The sequence below is a fragment of the Struthio camelus genome, chromosome 3 (assembly GCF_040807025.1).
Source record: "Struthio camelus isolate bStrCam1 chromosome 3, bStrCam1.hap1, whole genome shotgun sequence".
Lineage (NCBI taxonomy): Eukaryota > Metazoa > Chordata > Aves > Struthioniformes > Struthionidae > Struthio > Struthio camelus.
In genome coordinates, this window is record NC_090944.1 from 134,470,670 (window position 1) to 134,492,887 (window position 22,218).

Sequence of the window (22,218 nt, forward strand, 5' to 3'; positions counted from 1 at the left end):
AGATGGGAAAACAGGCTCAGAGTAGGGAATGACTACATATTCACACACAAAAAAACCCAAAAACAGAGTTACATTTCCATTTGCTGTAAGTTGTCTTGTAGAAAAACTGAGCTGATTCAAACTACAACTAAATACTGAGAGCATGGTCATTAGAACATGACAGAACTATTTCTAAGCATAGGTATAAAGGGCTGCCAAACTAAGTATTAAAAATGTGTACACTTCCCTAGTCAGCAAATAGGTCACCGCTTACTCTGCTTTTTAATAAAGGGATTTGAGAATATTCCCTAATCTTATAAGAAATATAGATTTTCATTATTCTTTTGTGAACTAGAATAACTGCATTAAACTACCTGGAAAAAAAATAAAAAAAAGCTTCGTAGTTTGTCTCTTTTCTTTAGTCGTTCCCTAGTAATACGCAACTTTGTTATAATAGGAAGAAAAAGGAGTAATTCGCACACGCTATATTGCATTACTGATTTTTGAAAATGAAACTCCAGATTTTTGTGAAAATAAACACAGTGCCTTATGTCGTTAAATTCTTCAAGGTAATCTGGCTTGTTTCAAAGAGCCAGGCAATGGGAAACAGTGGCAAAGTTGCTAAAACTTTGATTCTTCAGCCCTCTGGACTCCCTGTGCCCACAGGCTCGAAAGCCCGAGGATCCACAACGCCATCATAATGTGCACTGTGGAGGGTCCCTGGAGCCATAAATCCTAACAGGCTATACAGAAAGGACTCTGCAAGCCTTAAAACCCCCAGCCGCACATTAGAAGAGCTGGTAGTAAAACCAGCGCACATTCGATCGGCAGCTTACCCGCGTTCCATCAGAAAATTGTGAAAACAGAGATCCATTTAGAAAACATCAGGAAACAGCCATTTTTCCAGACCACCAGAAAATTACTAGCTGGCTTTAAAGATACAATCTGCCACCAAGCAGACATCTACAGCTATAGGCTGGAAAAGGGACTTTGATCTCTGCTGGTCATTTAGTAGCTTCCAGAGCTCCAGCAACGGGGACAGCACAGCTCATGGACGACTCCCACTAATCTAATGGTTCCCAGTGAGAGAGAGAGGGGAGAGGCAGATACGTGTTGCCCTTTGCTCCGGGATGAGTTTGCTAACACAAAAAGAAAGTATCAAAAGAATAGAGGAAGGCAGAAAAGACAGAGCAGGTTGTCTGCAGTCTAGCAGTTGCTACATTTGGCGATGCATGTAGATTTAACACAGGTCAAGAGCAATGTCGTGACGCTTAAGATCCAGTATTATGACTGGGTTTCTATTTAATGGGAATAACAGCCCCATGTTAGGTTTTTTCGAGTGTTCTTAGACAAAAATACGCCATTTTATTGTACTTCAAATGTACTGTAGATGCTGCAGGGAAACAATTTAACTGAATTAGCTTATGTGGTAGCACTTGTGTTTCACGAAATAGCGTTACATATTAAATCTCTGTTTTACGCCAGGTGGACTCTTTCTAATGGAAATTCTCTCTGGGGAATATGGATTATTTTATCAGCCTGAACTTAGGTTGATTTTTTACACTCTTTTCGTAAAGAACCACCTTGCATTGTGGCTCTCAAATCCGTCGTTGCAGAATATGTGCCCATCAAAACTGTACGTATCTAGCAAGATGAGTTCTGAGGGTCATACACCCATTAAGAATGAAACAAAGCAAGGGAAAGCCATAATTTCCTTTCCTTCCTTAAAAGCTGAAACAGAATTGATTTGTTTTCCCTGACTCAAAGCCAGTGTATTCCGAAGAAACTAAGAGTACCCGTGCAGTTACCTAAGTGTTGCTGCCCTGTGCACAGACTCAGCCCAGCATTTCCTCTTATTATGGAGCTGATTGAAAGCTCACTTACGTAAACGAGAGTTTTTCAATAAACTTTAATGAGCTTTGGATCAGATTAATCTTGTACAGGAGCAATATCTGAGCCCCAAGGTAGGAATGTGTTCCAAAATGTTTGGAAATAATCATTTACTTACTTAGTACGAGAACTTTTTAAATAAGGTGCAGGAAAAGGAGAAGTGCCAAGAACAACCCTTTTCTGACATTACCTTTTCTTTAATGCTGCTTATTTTAATATTAGGTAGAACAGATGGTGAAATATAATCTCTCCACTGAGAGCTAAATGACAGTCACTAGCTGTAGGAGACACTAACGTATTAAAGAGACGGAAATGTACAAATAATGAAAGTACATTTTGTCCAACTTGCTTTTGATGAGGCATAAAATAAAATGTAAATAATTTCTATTAGGAGGAAATTAACATAACGACTTTGGTATTTGCAATCAGTGTGAGTTTGTATTAAATAACCTGGATTTGCAACAGAAGGAGAGCAAAACCATTTACCTGGATTTGAAGTAAGGATTATATCCGTTCTGTTTTCACCATAAGTAATAAAACATGAAACTGATACCAAAAACATGAAAGCGATACCAAAAACATGACTAGTAATAAAGAAATGAGATTAATCTTAACTTGGATAGGTAAAAAAGAAAAAAGAAGAGAGGAAATGTTGTTTAGCTCTATATGAACAAAGAGGTTCCATTAACCTGGGCTTGCAATGAAGATAAGTGTCAATATTACTAACGCAGGTTTGCCATTAAGTTGATGTCAATGGGGCTGGGAAAAGGAGTTCATAATTAGGACAACACAGTTAATATTGACCTGAATTTTCAGTAAAGATCGCGTCTGGGTTTTAATTTGCAACTGTAAAATTCATCTCTGTGCTCTACAGAAGACCATATAATTATTAACTTGCAGTTAGTTTACAGTTAGGGATTTATTTACACAATATATTGCTTTTTATGCAATCATATGACTACTACAAATGATCAGCTGGATGCAAGGCTCCCAGAAGAGTGTCTAATACTGAAAACTGAACTTCTGAGTTTCTTTGCAAAAGCATTACTAGGGATTTAAATACTTTACTCTCAGAAAAATTTATTGCTTCAGTAAGACTCTATGTGTTCCTGCTCTAAATATTGGTTTCTTTATTAGAATTACTAGTTTTAGTTAATTAGTAGTTAAATCTCTACTAATGACCTCACAAATCATTTTCATATCCATTTATTGTAAATATCCTCAACGTTTCTAGTGAACATGATCAACAGGGTACTTAAATAGACATAAATTGCTTGTTTAATCAGCCTTATGCACATTAATATAGAAAACCAACAATGAGAAGTGTGTTTATTTTAAAGTCACTTTAGAATCTGATTAGGTACTTTCTTGCACTTATTTTCCTATATGAATCCAAAACCAATACATCATAACAACACCCAACGACAGGGAAGAAAGAATACTTAAAAAAAAAAACAACCACCTTTACGTACTATTTCCATGTTTCCTTGCAATGGAAGAAAATATCTATAATTAATGAGACAATGTATGAAGCCAGCAGAACTCTCTTTCTTACCTCCTCCTCCACCTTCTTCTTCTTCTTTTTCTTCCTCTTCATCTTCACCTGCACTGGGAATCAAAGGTTTCTCAGCTTCTGTTGTGTCTTTTTGGTTCAACAATGGCTCTGAATAGATGTGATGAAAAAAGAAGATCGACGGTTAAGGTTCTACAGAACTGACTTTGTATAGAATGATTAAAATACGCTACAGAGATTACCTTTAAAAACACCGGCAGAGGAGGATCCTACTCCCCAGAAGTACCGATACCACAGCTATCTCACAGAAATCCAAGGGGCTATAGTTGAGAGCAAGGCCTTGACCCTCCAAGATGCTGAGCACAAAACAATACGTGCCTAGCTCTAAGCTTGGGATTTCCCTGGGACTAGTCACAAGCCCGAAGATACATTTACCAAAGTGTTTGCTTGGACTGGGGCTAGAGCGTTCAGAGCACCTCATGTTTGAGACTCACATGGAATCAGGTATAAGACACACAGTGTTCACGTTTTTTAACAGGGGCGTTAAAAATTAGCTTCCACCACCTGAGCCGAGAATCCATAGCTACTCCCCTACTCCGAGTCAAATTCAGAGCTGCCATAAAAAGACTCAGTTCCACAGATGTGGCTTCCTAGGTATGGAGAATCAAAGGAAACAAACACTACTGATGGTGACTGAGCAGTAACAGGTATTTTGCTTCCTGGTAATCCTGCTCACTGGTTTCAAGGCATGGCCGGTACCTTCTACTTCCATGCAGGAGCTCTGGGAATCTGTCCCAGTTTTCATCTCCTCTTCTGCAGAAACATCTTCTTGTCCTGTTAACCCGACAAATTGGAAATGACATCAGTATGATGGCTGTGCATGCATGCAAAGGCAAGTTCATCAGAACAGGACACAAGCCCAACATATATCATGTTACTTTCAGCCCAATATTGCTTTTTTCTATTAAATGAACAATGTTGAAATCATTTTATATATGAACACACCGTTTAATAAACTCTAAACATTAAGCATGTTGAATGGCTGGTCAAAACTGACCATGTATCACTTTTTTTTTTTTTTGTAGCTCAGCCTCGACACATTGTTTTTCACAGGAGCTGTTGCAAACCATCCGCACTTGACAGCTTATCAGAAGAACACAATCATCTCACAGGCTTTTAGAAGCAAAAAAGGGAAAAAGCATAATAATAATGCTATGCACTGACCCAGGAGTAATACGGTTAAAACCACAGGATCTGGAGACCTATTTCTCTTTCAGTAACACCAGAGATTACTGTGCCAAGACTGTTTGGTGCCCAGCCTCTACCAGCTGAAGGCATTTTCCTAAGGCAGCAGAGGTCAAGGTGAAAACCACCGAATGCTGTAACTGGAAGAACTAGAGATCCCAGCTGGTTTGTTATTTGTGTCTTTAAGAACTTCGATAGAAAACTTTACCTTCGGCTTGATCTTGTTCACACACCGCGGGATGCACTGGGTCATTCTCTTGTGCGCCTTTGGAGTCCTTCGGGGAGTCTGAGGACACAACAAACAAACACATGAAAAAATCCTGCAGTGGCTTTCATACGGGAAAAGGCTGGTAGTTACCTCAGACGCAGGTAGCCCTTAGGTGCTAGATTCGTAATGGGCATTCTCGTACTCTGACCCATTTTCTGTCTGTTTAACCACAGATTTATATACCGTAAAAGTACACTCATGGGTTTAAATTATTCAGATTCATTTCAGAATCTGTACATTTACTGAACAGTTTTTGGCCTGCAGTACAAACCTCAAACAAAGAGTTGGCAAGAGAAAGTATCTAAGAAAAATCAAGAGTATTACCAAGAACTTTATTTCTAATGAACAGAGTAGCACAAAGCTATGGGAAACAACATGCACTATCTACTTGACATATTAAGTGACTTATTTTTAGAGCATTGCTAGTTCTTTTCATAGCTGGATTTCCACATGCTTGACAAACATTAAGTCCTATAAATCTCAGTGCAAATTGTAGCCTCATTTCACTCGATGACAGAACTCCCAAGGTCATTATTGTGGCAAAGGCTTCTTTCGCTTTTGGGGAGACTAGCAAAATGAAATGCCCGAAGCCAAACCCTGAACCAGTGGCACAGCGAGGATTTAAACCAATTTAAATCCTATCTCTACGCTATCTGCAGTCTTCATAAGCACAGGCCGTTATTTTGCTACGTCAAACAGCGTTTGCTAACAAAAGCCACTCCTTAGTTTTTGTGTACTGATGAAAAAATGAATTATTCCACTACTGTCAGGAAATCACAGCTACGCTTTTTTAGTTCGGCTCACTGACAACAGTTTTTACTGGACAGAGAGCTCTGATCCTCGTTAAAAAAGGCCACTGATCTAAGTGACTGGACATTCATGCAAACTTCAGGGTTAAGTGAACCTAAGGAAATACTAACGGTAATAGATAATCACTATTTATAATAAGTTCAAGTAACATCGACAAAAGATCTATGGTGCCTGATAATAAATTACATTACGGCAGTGTTATTAAGACTCTACTTCTAGAAAGTCCCTTTCTATAATACAGCAGAACAAATCTTACACTATACCATAGGACGCCCTGGTAAAACTCTGTTCCTGAAACTTGCCAAGAATAATCTCTGATGGATAAGTGGAAAAGCTGGGTTGTTAACATCTGACCTAAATTTAATAATCGGTAGAACAGGTATGCACTGAAAGTGTGTGGCTTTAATTAACTGCAAATAATCCCCCAAGGCAAATATTTAATTACCTCCGCAGCTTCTTACTTTTTTCATTGCATGACAATAAGTTTATAAATCCAAGTGTGAAAGCAGAATATCTCACTGATGTGCAATTTGCTGAAATTTGCCCTCGCTGCACTCTTTTCACTCTACTGTGGACTTAAAACGCTACTCACTGCTATCAGCTGGACCACTGTGCTGGCCTTTCCTACTAGCATGCCACATTGTGCTATGAGTTACAAGGGATTACCTTATCCGCCTGAATCAGAGTGAAAATAAATTAGAATTTCATTAAACTGCAAGTTTAATCAAAATGTGACTTGAAGGACTTCTTGGTATAAATGGGAATGGCAGCAAAAATCTGTCAGGAATTTGTCAATGTCTGAAAAAAACTTGCAATCCATGGCATGAAATTCTGGCTATGACAAAGCTTTCAGGATGCCAAACAAGCCAAGAGCTGGATGCCACGTAGCCCCATATTCTGAATTAATGTAATCTTTCTGTGTATGATTTATTTGCATGTCTGCATACTGTACAAACAGTGCTGGACTCAGAAGTCCTCTTCTTTAAGTACCGTACCGCCTGGGTCTGAATGCGAGCTGTCAAACAGCCGAAAGCAATAACACAGGGCACTATTTCTTGACTCGGGTGGGAGAGATGCAAGCTTCTCCATCCAGACCCTTACAGCTATTGCACAGCACTTTCTACTTTCAGACCTGCGACTTTAATTTAAGTTCATGGGCGCCACCTTTTCTCCCAGAATGAGGAATGACTCCAATTTCATGCAAAAATCAATCCACAGTATCAGAGCAACAATTACACATTTTAGTCAATAATAAAAAATGGAGTTTGGGAGCCTCGTGCGTGGCTGATGCAAGTAGGTGCCCCACCATGCTGCTGGTTTTCAAGAACTATCAGACAGCTTATGGCAAACTATAGTTACCCTGCACTTTGGAGATTTCTCTCTAGCGCTCCTTCCACCCTTTGGACACAGCTGTAAGCGCGACCCCACAGCCACGCTGTGCGTCCACAGCTAGAGAGCACCTGTGTTATTTGGCACATCTTCAGACATTACCATAAAAAGCTGAGTGCAGTTTATTCTTACGGGATTGCAGTTTTGTATTGAACTTCCGCTTTGGTCATGAACACAGTTTTCTAATTGTTTCAGGGTTCAAGAAAGCAATTTACTTACACGGAATGCAAAACTATTCCAGACAATACAATATAACTCTGCACAAGTTATTTTTTTAAAGTGTGTTTCTGAAAAGAGAAGAACACGGGCAGGAGTTATTGCCTAACTAACTGTAACAGCCTGCAGCTCTCATTTCAGCAGCAGAGATCAGTCATTGCACTAGTGTACAGATTAGGGGTTCCGAAATCTTTAAGGTCAAGACCATATCAAAGACTTCTTCTTTTCAAATGCAAATATTAGAGCAAATATTCAAGCCAAAAGGTCCAAAGACAGATTTACTTTTAGGATTAGCAAGAACAAAATAAAGCAAAGGAATAAACCCAGATTTATGAGGAAAATCTGAGCCAGGCGAGAGCAAAAACGTAAGACTAAATACACAGGTCAATAAAAGCTGCTCTCAGATTGCACACTAGGCAAGAGTGCTACCTCCGCTTCATTGGCTAAGCAGCAGTGGGAATCCCACATCTGCAGATTATATACTACCTTCTGCTTGCAGGTCTTCATAGCAGGGTCGTGGCAGTCCTCAGGAACAACTGGTCCATTGCCTTTACGTAGCCCTTTATAGCCATATACAACTGAGCACAAACCCCAGCATAGTCCTAAACAATCCCAGGGCTTAAAAATGCTCTGGCCATCCCTAAAGCCTTCATCCATCTCTCCTGGACCAGCGAGCTGACCTCAATTTTTTAAATGGAGTAGAAGAGTAGTAGCCTTCGTCTAACACAGCTACTTATCTGTCAAGTTGCACTGCAGAATCAAAGTCAGTATATTAAGTCACAACATAGTATCTCACTTTTGATAGCACAGGCTGGGCACCATTTACCTAGGATAATCCCAAACCGGAACAGTAAGGATTAGTATTCCTTCAGGCAGAACTGAAAAAAATCAGTGTTTCTGATATTGCACTGTAACACAGTGCCTAATGTCATCACTGATCACACACGAACAAACCAAACTTGACATTTAATGACATAAACGAACCAAAGATCGCTCACTTATCTACTGCACGCGAAGCATCGGAGCACTTGCTCAAGTCTAAGCATCTGACCCCTCAGTCCATACAGGGCTACTTCTACTTGGTGGCTGCAGCGGCAATACCCACGTAAGGAGCGTTTGCTCTGCCCCGGCTCCCTGGTCCCATCCGCACCGCTGCAGTGCTCAGCATCTCTCCGCTGTGGGGATCTCTCTGTTGTTTTGTGGGGCTGCCTGGCAGAATGCACCTGGGAATTAAACCCAGCCTTGAAAAATCCTGGGAGAAAATATTTCTACTTTAAGTAAGCAGGTCAGAATACTCCTCAGGTATATTATTCATTTTTCCATGTATCAACTGTTTGTTGAATTCAGCTCTAGGAAAACTGCGTAGCCTGCAATAAACAATCAGTCCCACCTTCCTGATAATAATCAGACACTATTTGTCTAAATAGTGGATAAAAACTCATCCTTTACCATGTCATTCATACTTTTTTTGACTGCATAAAACAGCGTTGCTCAAATAGAATTTTGCAAATACTTAGGAAGAGGAGAAATGGTAAGATCTGAATGTTAAGTGGTTTTAATGATCTTTTAAAATTCACTTCCCCAGCTAGTGGCTTATTTACTGAGTCATTTCTAATGTGTAACACACCTGGGTCCCACACACAGCACAGATAAATCACCATGTTTTAGGAAGCTGTAAGAAGATTAAAGAGGGGAAAAGCTGGCCATTATGAAAGAAAAAGGTTCAGTGCATTTTATTTTTTAAGCATGATACTGTGAAAAATGACTGGAGTATTTCCAGACTGAAAGAAATCAAGCAGGCGTCTAAAATTACAGGTAATGGTGTGCACAGAGGCTGCCACATGATTAGGGTATTCTTTTGCCTCATAAACTGGGGAAAATGTGTTAAAATGAAGTACTATAAAATGGTGATTTATGAGAAGTTAGGGAGATATTCTTGAGCTTTGACTTTAAAATGTTATTTTTATATTCACCAAGATTTCATTTTAATCTATCTTTATGACAGATTAGATTTATTTGAGCCCAAGTTTATACGGCTTGGTAAAACAGACCTTTTTAGGTGCAACAACCTGTAGAGAGATTTTTACAAGTGTTTGGATAATAGACCAGGCAGTTCATCTCCGCAGGTGGGGTCCACCGAGTAATGCTCTCACTCCCTCGCTCCTCCAGCTGCATCTCCTCTAGCCTCACCTTCCATCCGCAAAAATTCAAGTGCTGAAATTTCGGGCGCAGCTGGTGTGACAACCATGGGCACCCTGCTGCTGCCGTCAGGGACGGGGCCTGCCGTACGAGGCACCGTGGAAGGAAAGGGCCAAGAAAAACCTTGCTGTCTCCGTTAGACGCTTCCGAGGAGATGATGGTTGCGTGGGCGACCGAAGGTACAAGAAGGGCGCACTCCTGTCGGACTGACGGGAGCGCAGCTGGATGCTTTCAGGTCAGCTAATATTTAAAAATAAGTAGGATCTAAATAAACCAGCTAAGTAGATCAGTGTCAGCTGTTGTGGTGCCTACCCTAGCAAATAGCGGAGGAGAAATATGTCTTGAGTGGTTTATGGTCTGGACCCAGTCTGGAAACACGATGCTGCAGATCAGTCAGATTCAAAGGAAAAGTGAGTAACTAGCATTATCTAAAGCTAAAACCAACTGTTATGAACGGTGTTAGGAAAAAAAGGCATTTAGTTGGCTAGGGACGGTTATTTAGCCGGTTAAAAAACCAAAAAACAAAAAAACCCCACACCATTCAATTTCTGTTAGTCGATTTGCTTTCATAGAAATCATTCTACCCAAGAGAGAGAAACGTTATCATTGTAGCTGGCACGCGGAGCCACAAGCCAGAGTGGCGGTGTTGAAACTCTTCCATTATAAAGGTTCTTTTTCAGTTACCTATAATTGAAATTTTTCAGGCTGAAATTTTCTAGGTCTAATCATAGCCCAAGGGTGAAGTAAAAACATTTCACTGGTAGCTGCTGAGTGTTCAGCACGTCTGAAAATCAGGTCATTCATTATATGTCTTAATATATACTTAAAAGCTGATTTTAAACACCTCTTTTTGAATATACTGGCCTTTCAGTCAATCTTTCTCACCCACTTATTAATTTCTAATTAATGTCGATTTATACAGCTCCCCTGAATTTGAAAAGCTGTATTTTTCAGTTTATCCCTTCTCGGTCGTTTATGTCTTCAGCACATCAGGATTTTTCCATGGTGAGAACTACAGCTGGACAAACAGGAATTTTAAGATCCATTACGTTTTACGGGCAGGATACTTGCAGGCTTCTGCACTGCACAAAGTGAGTTTTTAGGGCTAAACTCTAGCCAAGGTATATACCTAATTCTGTTTCAGGACAACAGAAACCCTCCAGCTCACTGAATCCGACTCCACTTCAGTGAATGTAGAAAAACAGTGACTTGCTTTAAATGGCATTCCCACAGGAACACAGACTTTGGTGAACACCTGGAAATAATTAATTCGTACTTTATTTTTAAAATTAATTAGCATATGATTTAATTTAGTTGACCTTCAAATGAAAATTCAGTTCTTATTAAGTGCTAATGAATTAAAATCAGTGTATTGTGAACAGAAACTTTCCCATGATTCCGTAATGTGGAGTTCACTCTTCATCTGTACTAAATCCGCAGTTTCTTTAATATTTTTCTGCCAGAAAGCCCAATTAATAAGTTAGGTTAAAGAGTAATTAGTAGGACAGGTAACTGGGACCAAGATGCAAAACAGTCCTACACACACTCTCTCTTTTTAAAATTACAGGTTCAAACCTATCCTCGCTGCCATCATTACCACATAACGGTACGGACTATATGGTCCTTTTAAAACGAGTTGGTAGTCCCAGCACAACCTTGTGCGGACAGGCACACTAGACTGCAGCCTGTCTGACATGTCTTTTATCCGCAGCAAAAACACTAATGACTTTAATCACTTTGTTCTGTCTTTACACTTCATAAAGAGCAGCATCTCTAACTTGAAACACTCTGTGCGTAAAGGTCCTACTTCCATATGCACAGTAATGAAGCACTGCGAAGGCGCTGCCTACAGATGCCAGCTCGCCCAGCAAGAGCTAATAGATATGCATGCAAGTTTTCAAGGGTAAAATTTCAACATTTCTTTGTGGTATTTCCAGACTCTGGAAATAGAAACTTGGCACAGACTCGAATAAGAGGACACCTCCACAGCATAACATCAAAGATATTGATGTTCTTGTAATGTGACTGTCCTGCTCTTTTTCTGAGGAAAGAGAGAGCACCCAAAAAACTCCATCTGTTCAAAGGCCACATGCAAATTGGGCCCAAATGAACTTTTTTTTTTCCTGGATAGTGTTACTATCTCTTCTAGAATTAATAAAGGAAGAGATATACTTTCAAAACAGTACAGGAAATGTAGTCTCGCAATAGGTTTTCATTTTAACCAGAGCCCCTCAAAACATTGTTCCTACCCTGTTCAACAACACTCTTCTTATGAACAATCTCTTTACGTTCTCATCCTTCCCTTTCTTTAAAATTGCCCCCCCCCCCAAAATCCTGATAAAGATAGGCCAGGTAAGAAAAAATATTTGAACTTCATGACTTCAGTGATGTATGTGCATCAAGCCCCTTGGACTAGCAGGAAAGAAACACTTGAATAAACTCCCAGCAAGGTTTAAGCGCCGTTCTGACTCGGAAGCTTTTCCTGAATTAGAACAAGGCTTGTCAGGAAAATTAAACTCCCATCGTCCATCAAAGACCCTAACAAAACGTGTTGAGCCTTACTACTACAGGACTGGCAGAACCCTATTTATGACAGTCTGCAATGGGTAATATTTGTTAAGAGCTACATCAAGCAAAAGCATGACCTTCAAACTGAGAGCAGTTTCTGGATTGAGTATCCCCATGCTTTAGAACTAAAGATAACTATTTCAATGCGTTTCCTATTTTCTGATCCCAGAAACAGACGACAGAATAGGCAGAAAAATTACTAGTTGATGCTCATTGGAGTCAAAATACTAATTCCAGTGCCCCCATCAGAACTGGCATTGGAAAGACTGCTATAGTTCCATAGCAGACTTGGAAACCTCATATTCCAAGTGGTTTAAACTATGCTTTTCGGAAGCACGTAGCCTTGATTTATTTACCACGAACCTCCTTTCGCAGTAATTAAATGAATGGACTGGAAAAATACAATTTCTTTAAATGCTTTACATCCAGTTCATTTAGTCGAAGATAAACTGCAGAAATGACTATATTCCAGCATCTGGCATGTTTTAGCTGCCTTAGCTCCGCGGGCAAACAATCTGAAGATTGAAATTTATTTTGGGAGCAGCAAGTGTTTTCAGAAACGCCAATATTTTGTAAAAGTGCCATTTCCAAAGAGGTAGAAAGTTTTCTGTAACACTAGAGTTCCTTGTAAAACAACTCAAAATCTAAAACTGAAAAACTGAAAATACACTAATACAAAAAAGAATTAAACCCTGGTCTTTCAAAATTTGTGTTTACTTTTAAAAAACTCTTAAACAAACTCTAAACATGCTAAGTACCATATGCCCCCCCCCAACCATTCCATTTAGTACTAGTACTACTTCCCAAACAAAATACATGGAGGAGAGTCTGTCTCGCTCTTTTTTCCCTACTAGATGCTTTCCATCTTATTTTTGAGGAGAAGAAGGACACCAAAGACTAACTACCAAAGGACTTCTGAAGGCAGTACCTCTTCTTCTGTTAGCCTCTCAAGAGAAGAGGGGAAGACATTATTCTCTTAAAACATTACAGGAACCGCAAGAAGCGTAACAGAAAGATGGCTGCTTTCCTGAGAAGAGACACCTAATACAATGGGTCAAAAAAACTGGAATGGTCGCACATTGAGACGACCGGTGTCGTCACCGAAAAACATAAGAGAAGGCACTGACTTCACAGTCAGGAACAAGAAGGCACAGTAATACCAAAATGTTGGGATCTTCAGTAAGAGTGCAGACAGCAAAAAAAATCCACAGCCAAAAATTTGGCATGGCCCTCACATTGCAAAACTTGAAGAACATGTCCAAGGGGTGACCATATAGATACAGAATTCATAAACAGGCCAAATGTCAGCAAAAAGAGAGATGACTGACAGGTAATCACCAATTACGCTAGGGCTGAAGCCACCACAATTTCTGCCTTCCGCTAGCCTTGCCATGACCTTAATCTGTGAAGATCTGAATAGCAAAAAACCAGTGCTCTGGCAAGGGTTTCTGGGTTTTTTTCCCCTGCAGTATCAATCAATCAGTTGAGAGAGCACTTAAATCAGCCCGCACAAGGCTTTGAACTCATAATCAGGTAAGCATGCAGGCTCTTTAGCGTGTTCGCTTGGAACAAAAGGGCAAGCTCTCGCACCCCCTCACACTTATCTAGAAAAATGAGAAGAGAGTCAAGCAGCGACACTGAATTAAACATTAAATCTCTTAAAATAAATAAGTTAATGGATGTTAATAATAATGTTATCTCAATAAAATGCATTAAAATTTTCTGTTAGTCTTTCTTGAAGGCAGTACTGAGGGACTGTATTTATTATAGATAGCCTAACTCCTGTTTTGAATTACCAGTAGCAAACATTTTATAAATCACTCAGGCTTTTTGTTGACATAGCCCTGCAAAAATGCCAAAAACTGTAGACCAGCACAAGCAATTAATGGTGTGATATCATAAGAGTATCAAAAACAGTACGGCTGTGCACTGGTTCCTATCTGTACACCGGCAACTCCACAGGAAAAATCTCAGCTTGAAACATTTAAATTAGATCATCCCTCTTTCTTGTTTCCTAAACTCCCTGTCATTTGGCCCCGTGACACTTTTAAATATTTATCACAAACTAAATGATCTGAGTGCCCAGCACAGTCTGCACAAGATAAACATTGCTTTCTCCCTCTCCGATATGACTTCACCTCCTTCTGTCTCCTCCTGATGTGTTTACAGTGATTGTGTTTTTCTTTTTCTCATCAGGAGACCACTGAGTAGGGAGCTAATACTGCTGAGACAGATGCGAATGCTTAACGTTACGTTTGTGATACGTCCTAGTGAGCCCAAGCCTGAGGCTTATTTCTGATGTGTCACGTACGATATTTTAGTATTACCTCCATAACAAGGGGACTCAGGAATTCATGGCATCTCTCCCACCAGCAGAACAGCTGCAGCCAAGTAGTTCATTACAAAGACTTTTGTAAATGAAAATCCAAGCGTTTATCTATTCTTGTGTTGTTTAACTGTGATTTTGGCAATTTTCAGACAAAGGAAAATAAGGCTTTATGAAACGTCCTCTTGGGACTGGATACTTTGAAATGCAATTTGCAGTCTGTACCTTTATCCTCACTCAGCTCTATTTCTTCTGATGATGATAGGCTGGCTACAGCTGTAGGCTTCATCTCATCTGTAAGAACGAAGGAAATGAGAGAGACATTATTCATTAGATATCAAATTGATGAACCGGTTTACTGAGAAAAGGGTTACACCTTATCCAGTGGTTTCTGTGACTAAGAAGCAAGATACTAGTATTGGGCTTGATTTGTAGCCCTTCCATCCATTCACGTTGTATTCTCTAGGCATTACTGGTCTGATTGTCTTCCTTAAGCTGGGGTAAAGCTTACGTTACAATACTACCATATCAAGTCTATATTTCAATTTCCCTTAATACAGGGGGAGTAACAGCTATCAATTGCATGGGTAGGCTGGTGTTGCTATTTGCTCTGAGAGTCTTATTTTCATTAAATCCATCTATTTTGAGAAAAACAATTAAGCCTGTCCTTAACTTTAATCATGTCCACGAATCCCGTTGGAAATGAAATAATTAAATGCAAATGCTTTCCTGAAAACAGAAGCTTTCCTGAATCAGACCCTAAATTTAGTAACTCCCCGAATATCAGTGGCACATAGATTTTTTTGATGGTAGAACATGTTCATGCAACTAGATATTTCACAGACAAAACTAATATCTGAATTTAATTGATTTTTTTTTTTATTTTCAGTATTGCTTTTGCTTGGCAATTTTTATAAGCAAAAACCTTTAGTAACATTTGTTTTTGTTTTCAGTTTTACGTTTCTTTCAAAAGACTTCTCCATGTTTCTGACAAAAATTGTTCCTAATATAGTCACATAGACATACAGGGTTTATTTAAACTAGTTTAAAGCAAGAGCTCTGAACCTCACCTGTCTGCTTTCCATGTGTTAACTGTGAAGTTCATCGATGATAGCATAGAGGCCAGATTTTAAAAAAATGAAAAATCAATAACAGCTGAACAATTTCAGGCCAATCTTTGTACACTATAACTAGCTTTTTCATCTATTGTATAACATGAATATATAAATCTCTATGTAATGGCCTGGGTAAGAATACACTGCTTCTACTTTTTCTCCTACACTTTCTTTTACAATATTAAAGTGATGCTTTTGTGATTTGTCATGCTCAGATGAAGGCTAATGCCTTTTGGTTTAGAAAATAAGCACTTTAATATTTGAAGAGACTGCTCCTGACAATTATCATTCATAGTGATTAAAAGTGTTTTAGGCATGCAACCATGTATCTTGCAAAATCAGGTCATTTCCTACTGCCAAGCAAAAGGTAGAGAATCAGCAGTCCTAGAAGTTCCTGATGATGTTTGTTTCCACAAAGAGGAAATGGGAATGCAGTAGTAATTTATTAGCTTTATTTTAATGACTCAAAATAATTGTTGTTATCACTATGTGAAGGCAGTAAGGATAAATGTAAAGACAAATGATTTTTTCTATACTACTCCTCTGTGTGCCTATGGCAGAGGAGGTGACTCAGGGAATACACATAGACTTAATAACATTATCTTCCAGAATTCCTCAGCTATGATGTTTTCTGGATCTGGGACTTGAAAAGTCTGGATCTTTTCTTTGACGCTATCCATGAGAGTTACAAAACATGTCTACCAGTATTAGACAGTAAAAGAACACATACGATATCTCCGATAAACCAAGTCTGGCAGCTCATGACAATTCTGGAAAAAATATAATGCATTTAAGACACCCCCAGTAGCAGAGTAATAATTTAGAGAGCTACATGTTCTTTACTTCTCCTGGGAAAAATGAGATGTAGCTCACTCAATCCAGCTGTTTCATGAGTCAATACCAGGGAAATATGTATCCCATCAGAAGACAGCGCAAATATAGTTGATGGGTATAGTGGGCTATATTTGGCACTTGTAGACAGTAATGTAATTGGGTTAAACAGAAACCTCTGCAGTTTGAGCTCCCCTGAGCAAGAAGCCAAGCAGTGCTTGGCACAGTTAAAATTTTGACTTTGCCAAGGCAAAGACATTCCTGCCTAGTCAGAGGCTCAAAAAAGAGTCTGGATTCGGACAGTGCGACTCATTGCCCCTCGCGGGGCTGGAAAGAAAAGGTGGTTAAGAGGACACGACCTATGGCAGGACTTCAAGCACTCAGGGACGGCAGCAGCTGCCAACATCACGTTGCAGAAGACCGGTCTACAGGACACCCTGAAGAAACATAGCACCTTCACATTTGTAGCACCCACTGCATGGGACCGAAAAAGGAGGTTCTCAAATGAATTTAGCATCTGGAAAGAGCCACGATGCAGTAAGCAGGCCAGATGACCTGGCTGGCTGGCCTGGCTGGCCTTCTTCAGCTCTGTCTTCCAGATACTGATAGCAGTTTTCAGGACTGATTAAAAAAATAGTTCTGTATAAAACTGTTTCTCGCTCTCTGAATTAAGTATGTGTAGGCAACACCCCGCTCCACCAGGAGAAGAAAAACAACATCAAAAGCATTGTGTTGCATGTAACACTGCAAAAACAAATCCTAAGAAATAAGGGGATTTGTAGCTATTTTGACTGTCACTTCAGCTATTTTGATAACTGCTTAATTCTAGTTGTCATTTGCATTGAACAGAGTTCGGTAGGATGAAAAATACAGCCAGAAACAGAAAAAATAACAGACAATCTATTATGAACATGGAGTGACATTGTATTTTAAAATACTGAACCTACTAGCTTGTAACATATAATTCATAAGCATGCCATCTGCAAAACCCACTGCTTGTGAACTCTGACATTTATTCGCAGATATGTAATATCTTTCTGTATAGATTCAAATCTTCATAACCCCCGAGACTTATGTAGACTATTTACTAAAATCTGAAAATACCTCTAAAAATCTTGAAAAGCGCTGTTTTTAATAAAGGAAGATTGCTTCCTCCTTCCCCAAATTTCCTTTCCCCCAGCTTCTACGCTACGCAGAGTGCTACTCTAGCATAGACACAGAGGGAAAGTTATTTCTTTCTAGTCAGAGGATTATCTAGAGATATTCCACCTTAAGGAGAGACTGTGGAGCGTGTAACTTAAACAGCAAAGTCTGCATTCCTGCGTTGCAATACATTCATTCATAATGAATGGCGGTGGGGTCTCTCATGGGAGAACTGCACAAGCCCCGAGTTAATCTGGTGAAAACGTACAAACACTTTCAGTCAATAGCATTGACTAAGGTTATTGTTCACCAAGGTGGATAAAACCTAAGAAAGTCCTTTAAGGAACTCAGCACAAACCTGCTTCTGGGCTCTGGCCCTCAGTTGCTTCGGTGTTTTGCTTCTCCTCTGTGCTGTTACCATCTACCAAGGAAACCACAAAAAAATTACTTACGATATGTCTTTTTATTGGTAACAGCAGCAGCGATATTAATTGTAACCAATGCAGCATAAACTGCTAATTTACAGCAAGGCCCTGCGATAAAAGGAGAGAGCTATGAAGGTAAACTGAAGAGCTGCAAACATAAACAGCTACATTTAAAACAGTCACGTTTCAAGCTGGGGAAGAGGGGGTTAGACCGAAGTTTTTTCTTCAGTAGGCAGGGTTGGTCCATAACGCTGGAAATATCAGTATACCAGACAAAGGTATTTCCTTAAACACCGTCTACGGTAGATAGAATTGTTGGGTTTTTTTTCACTCTATTCATTTTAGAAAGATTTTTCCTAGGATTATTTTCCTTCAGTGCCGTTGCCACGAGAACCTCCAAGCAGCTGCGTTTCAGACTTGCAGAACCTCTCCTAACTGCTACGCAAGGTGAGAATAGGAGGGGGAGACTTATTTTAGAGCAAAAGGCTCAAAGCCACTTAACGTAAAAGTACAAAAACGCATCACAGATGACTATAAAGGAGAGAGCAAAATAAACCGAGGCGAGACTGCTAGGGTTTAACGCGTTTTTTTTTTCCCTATCTTTTTACATTCACACTCATTCCTAATTTTCTCCAGTACTTTGCACTCGCCTTCACTATCCATTTTCCTCCCTCCAGCTCCCTTTCTGAAGGCAGGTACCAAACAGTGAATTACCACTGAGAAAAGTATACGCTGGGGGAAGTCTACGGACACAGGCTCAAACTCTCTTAACCTTTGCTTGGCCCAATTGGAAAAGAATCAAGCAACTGGTATTTTGCACAGTCAAGAACCCTCTTTTAGCTTCATAAAAAGAGCAGAGGTTGCGGTGCAGCAGCTGTACCAGCTGTGGCTCTGCTCCCCCTGCGCCGGCCCGGCGAGGTGGACGGCGCGCACAGCTGAGCACCAGCCCTAATGAGGCACTCGTGGAACCGAGCGCGGCGCGTGTACGCTGGCAGAAAGGAAATCCACTCCCCAGCCTGTAAGTGGCTTGAAAACGATACACACATTTTTTGCTGTGATCTCTTCTGGCTCCTGGATTTTTCTGGTTACAACCGCTGTAGAGCAACCCGGTTAAAGCGCCCAGCGCCACCACCTTACTCAGCACAATACAGGGTCCGTCGGAGGGAAGAGCGGTAGCAGAAATGCAATTAAGGCAGAGAAGGAAAAGAAAGAGCAAGCGTGCTTTTCAGAAGCAAACGTACACCTTCTGGTAGCCTGCTGGATTTAGCTAATATTTAAAGACAGAGGCATGTTGCTCCGCTCTTCGCAGCAGGCAATACATCTCGGCATCCAGCAGATGGGACTAGTGGAGAAGCATTTGCTGGCTGACCCTGCACAGAGCTGCTGGGCGCCAGAAAAGCAGAGCTTTACACCCCACCTGTGGCCGGGCTGGCTGGTGGCCATCAGCAGGGACTTGGGCCTCTTGGCTGCTTTGTAACTCTCGGAACTGATCTTAACCAGCCTAAATGGATGGCTAGCAATAGTGATTTCTTCGCACATTAGAGAGTCTAACCCGGAGAAAAATCACATTACACGGGTGACCAGAATGATTTGATAAAACTAGTTGGTTTTTTTTTAATTTTCTGTTAATCATTCTGCCTGTCCACACGCAGCGTGAGGATGATACAGGAGGACCACACACAAAACAGAAAGTTGGCTAGACTAGAGGGTAAATTTTCCTTTCCCCCTCCCCCTTTCTTTCCAAAAACCTGAGTTTTGGCCATTGCAAACTTTGCAGCAAACAATTAATAAATAAGGAGCGAATCCTTTGTCGCATCAGCATGTGTCTCACAGGGACGGAGTCGCCTGGATCAGGAGCTGTGGTGAGGAATAGTCCGTTCAAGACACTACCGTAACACAACGGCGGAAGGATACTTGAAATATCTTTACCACTAAGTCAGATCCAAAGAGAATAGTGCTTCACTGTTAAACAAGTGGTGCCAAACCATAAAGAATTTCATTATGGACGAGTGCAACATGTTTCACTTCACACAGACGGACTTTATATTCACTAAAAACAGGTCAGGCATAAACAGTAACTACCGATACATTACCGAAAATCATTCCAGTAGTTACCTGACTGCATTCACTTATACAAAACTACGTTCTAGACGATGCTTGTTTCTACATCCATTAAAACAAATATGACTATAACAATGAGTTATTTGGCTAAAATCAGGTATTTGGAGGACTCCTATTTATTTCCAAGGGCTTCCATCTCTTGTAAAGTCACTTTCTCAAACCAAATGTACGTTACAAAAGCAGGTTTATCAGATTACCAGATAATGCACACAATCATCAGTAAATGATGTCAACTTTAAGTCTATTATTTCACTGGAGGTACACTGTGGAAAACTGGAATAATGGAGCAATAATTACAGCACTACGTATTTGATTCTTAACATGTTTTCCAACTAACATTTCGTTTTGCTCTTTTAGAACGGAAAACGTAAAAGGCTTTAAGCAGAAGCTTCACCTCTTTTACGCTAACCCAGTTGAACAGACTGACTGGATCATGACATGAAAAATTAATCTTGATTGGCATTTTTGAAAGTGTGCGTAGTGCCTACCGAGCACTTACCGAGTTTGGTAAACCTAGGAAGAATTAAAAAAATAGTAGAATTAAGAAACACTGAAAAATTAAGAGTGCACAAGTGATGCTCACATAAATGATTTCCAGAACTAAGGGTTAAGCTTTGTCTGACTTGGAGAATCTCTTCATCTCAGGAGAAGGGGAGGAAGGGGAGTACGACTACATCGATAAGAAAGTAAACTAGAGGATGGAACAGCGACTAATCCCTGCAAGTCCGACAAACCTCTTTTTTCCATTTTCTAAAACCCTTCTAATGAGCCTCTCACTAAGTGTCTTCTACTGATGAAGAGCCTTTTTGTAATTATTGCTCTCCATCGGAGCTGGGTGCAGAGCAAATGGAAAGGCTTTAAGTAGCACATGGTCAAGGCAAAGAGCTGAAAATAAATTTTAAAAGAGTAGTAAGCCAGCTCTTCTCCATATTTTTATTCACTTCTGCTCTCCTCTTCTCCAGTCCTAAAAGCCAGATCCAGTGCATTTCTCTGGAGTCTTCACCACGACATTATTAATGATAAAAACTTCTACGGTATCTGCCATCCTTCTCTTTACACTACTGCAGCAGTTGGCAATTGCATTTCCTTTAAGTGAAAACTGTCCTCACAGTATCTGTTTTGCCATTATACTAGTAACTGAACAACAATCTGTCACTCACTCCAGAGGAGACAGAAAATGTGGTGTATGACATGTCGTGTCATTTTAGGCTAGCAAATGTAGATGATTTTGAGCCACATCAAAAGATAAATGGGAACATCTGTTTCTTTTCCCCAGCATGGCAGTCAGTTGAAAAAAAACAGGAGTTTGAGAGTTACGGTAGCACAACACAAACTAAGTCACTAAAATACATACTTCTGGCCATATATTTTGCTTTCCTTTGCCAAGATGACTACTGCCTGGTGGGAGCTTGCTCTCCCTTCTCATCCTTTTTCTTTGGGACCAGTAAGGACATTCTCCAAAATGATTTATTCCCTCATTTATATTCAATAGTAAACAGGCTAACCAGTGACCAACCAGCACACCTAGCAAGCTGGCAAAGCAAGTTGCATTTCTAACTAAACTGGAAAACCAGATACTCTGCAAATGTCTACCCGCTCTGTGTTAAGGAGAGGTATTCAGCATGCATAGTCATACGGCCGCTGCAGCAGCAGCCCCAAAATGAAGACGATGATATGATAAATAATAAGCCAGCAGTCAGAGGGGAGAGGGATGACACAGGAATCAAATGAAAGTCCAGGGGACAATATCTCGACCGCAGCACCAGAGCAGGTTTTTGTATTCTTCCTGTTTCTTCTGCAAGGGCCCAGGGGCACGTGGGTTTTTGCTTCTTTCACTGCTCCTGCTACGAACGTGGCAAGTCAAAAATATTAGTAGGCTGCTGGCCTCTTGGCTCCTCCTGTTTCAGAGCTGAATGAGTGCCAGATTCTCAAGCACATACGCCTCTTGAGAAGTACCTCTCTTCATAAGTAGTCCGAGACACATTTAGGAGCACCGAGGCTGAAGCCAGTGTGTTGAAAAGTAATGCAAAAAGACATTTTCCAGAAGGAAGCAGATTTGCAGATGGCATATTTTTAGCCAAAACAAGAAACTCTGCCTAACCAATACAAAACGGTCTACTTCTACCCCTCCAACATAGATGTTATTAAAATTGCTTCTGCTGCTGAGAAAGTGGTACCTA

The 22,218-nt window shown here is 40.2% G+C and overlaps 1 protein-coding gene across 13 annotated transcripts in view; it reads right to left on the bottom strand.

Moving 5' to 3' along the window:
* The window catches only part of MACROD2 (mono-ADP ribosylhydrolase 2), a 1,003,459-nt gene that overhangs the window by 40,942 nt on the left and 940,299 nt on the right, over positions 1-22,218 (bottom strand). For 8 of the 13 annotated variants that reach the window (XM_068940428.1, XM_068940419.1, XM_068940429.1 and 5 more), the window contains 5 exons: positions 17,851-17,913; positions 14,629-14,697; positions 4,836-4,913; positions 4,142-4,216; positions 3,425-3,532 (listed from right to left, as the gene is read on the bottom strand). In XM_068940428.1, the coding sequence (XP_068796529.1) occupies positions 3,425-3,532; positions 4,142-4,216; positions 4,836-4,913; positions 14,629-14,697; positions 17,851-17,913 (393 nt within the window). The remainder of the gene's footprint in view (positions 1-3,424; positions 3,533-4,141; positions 4,217-4,835; positions 4,914-14,628; positions 14,698-17,850; positions 17,914-22,218) is intronic. The other 5 variants (XM_068940427.1, XM_068940426.1, XM_068940422.1 and 2 more) reach the window with 1 other exon arrangement.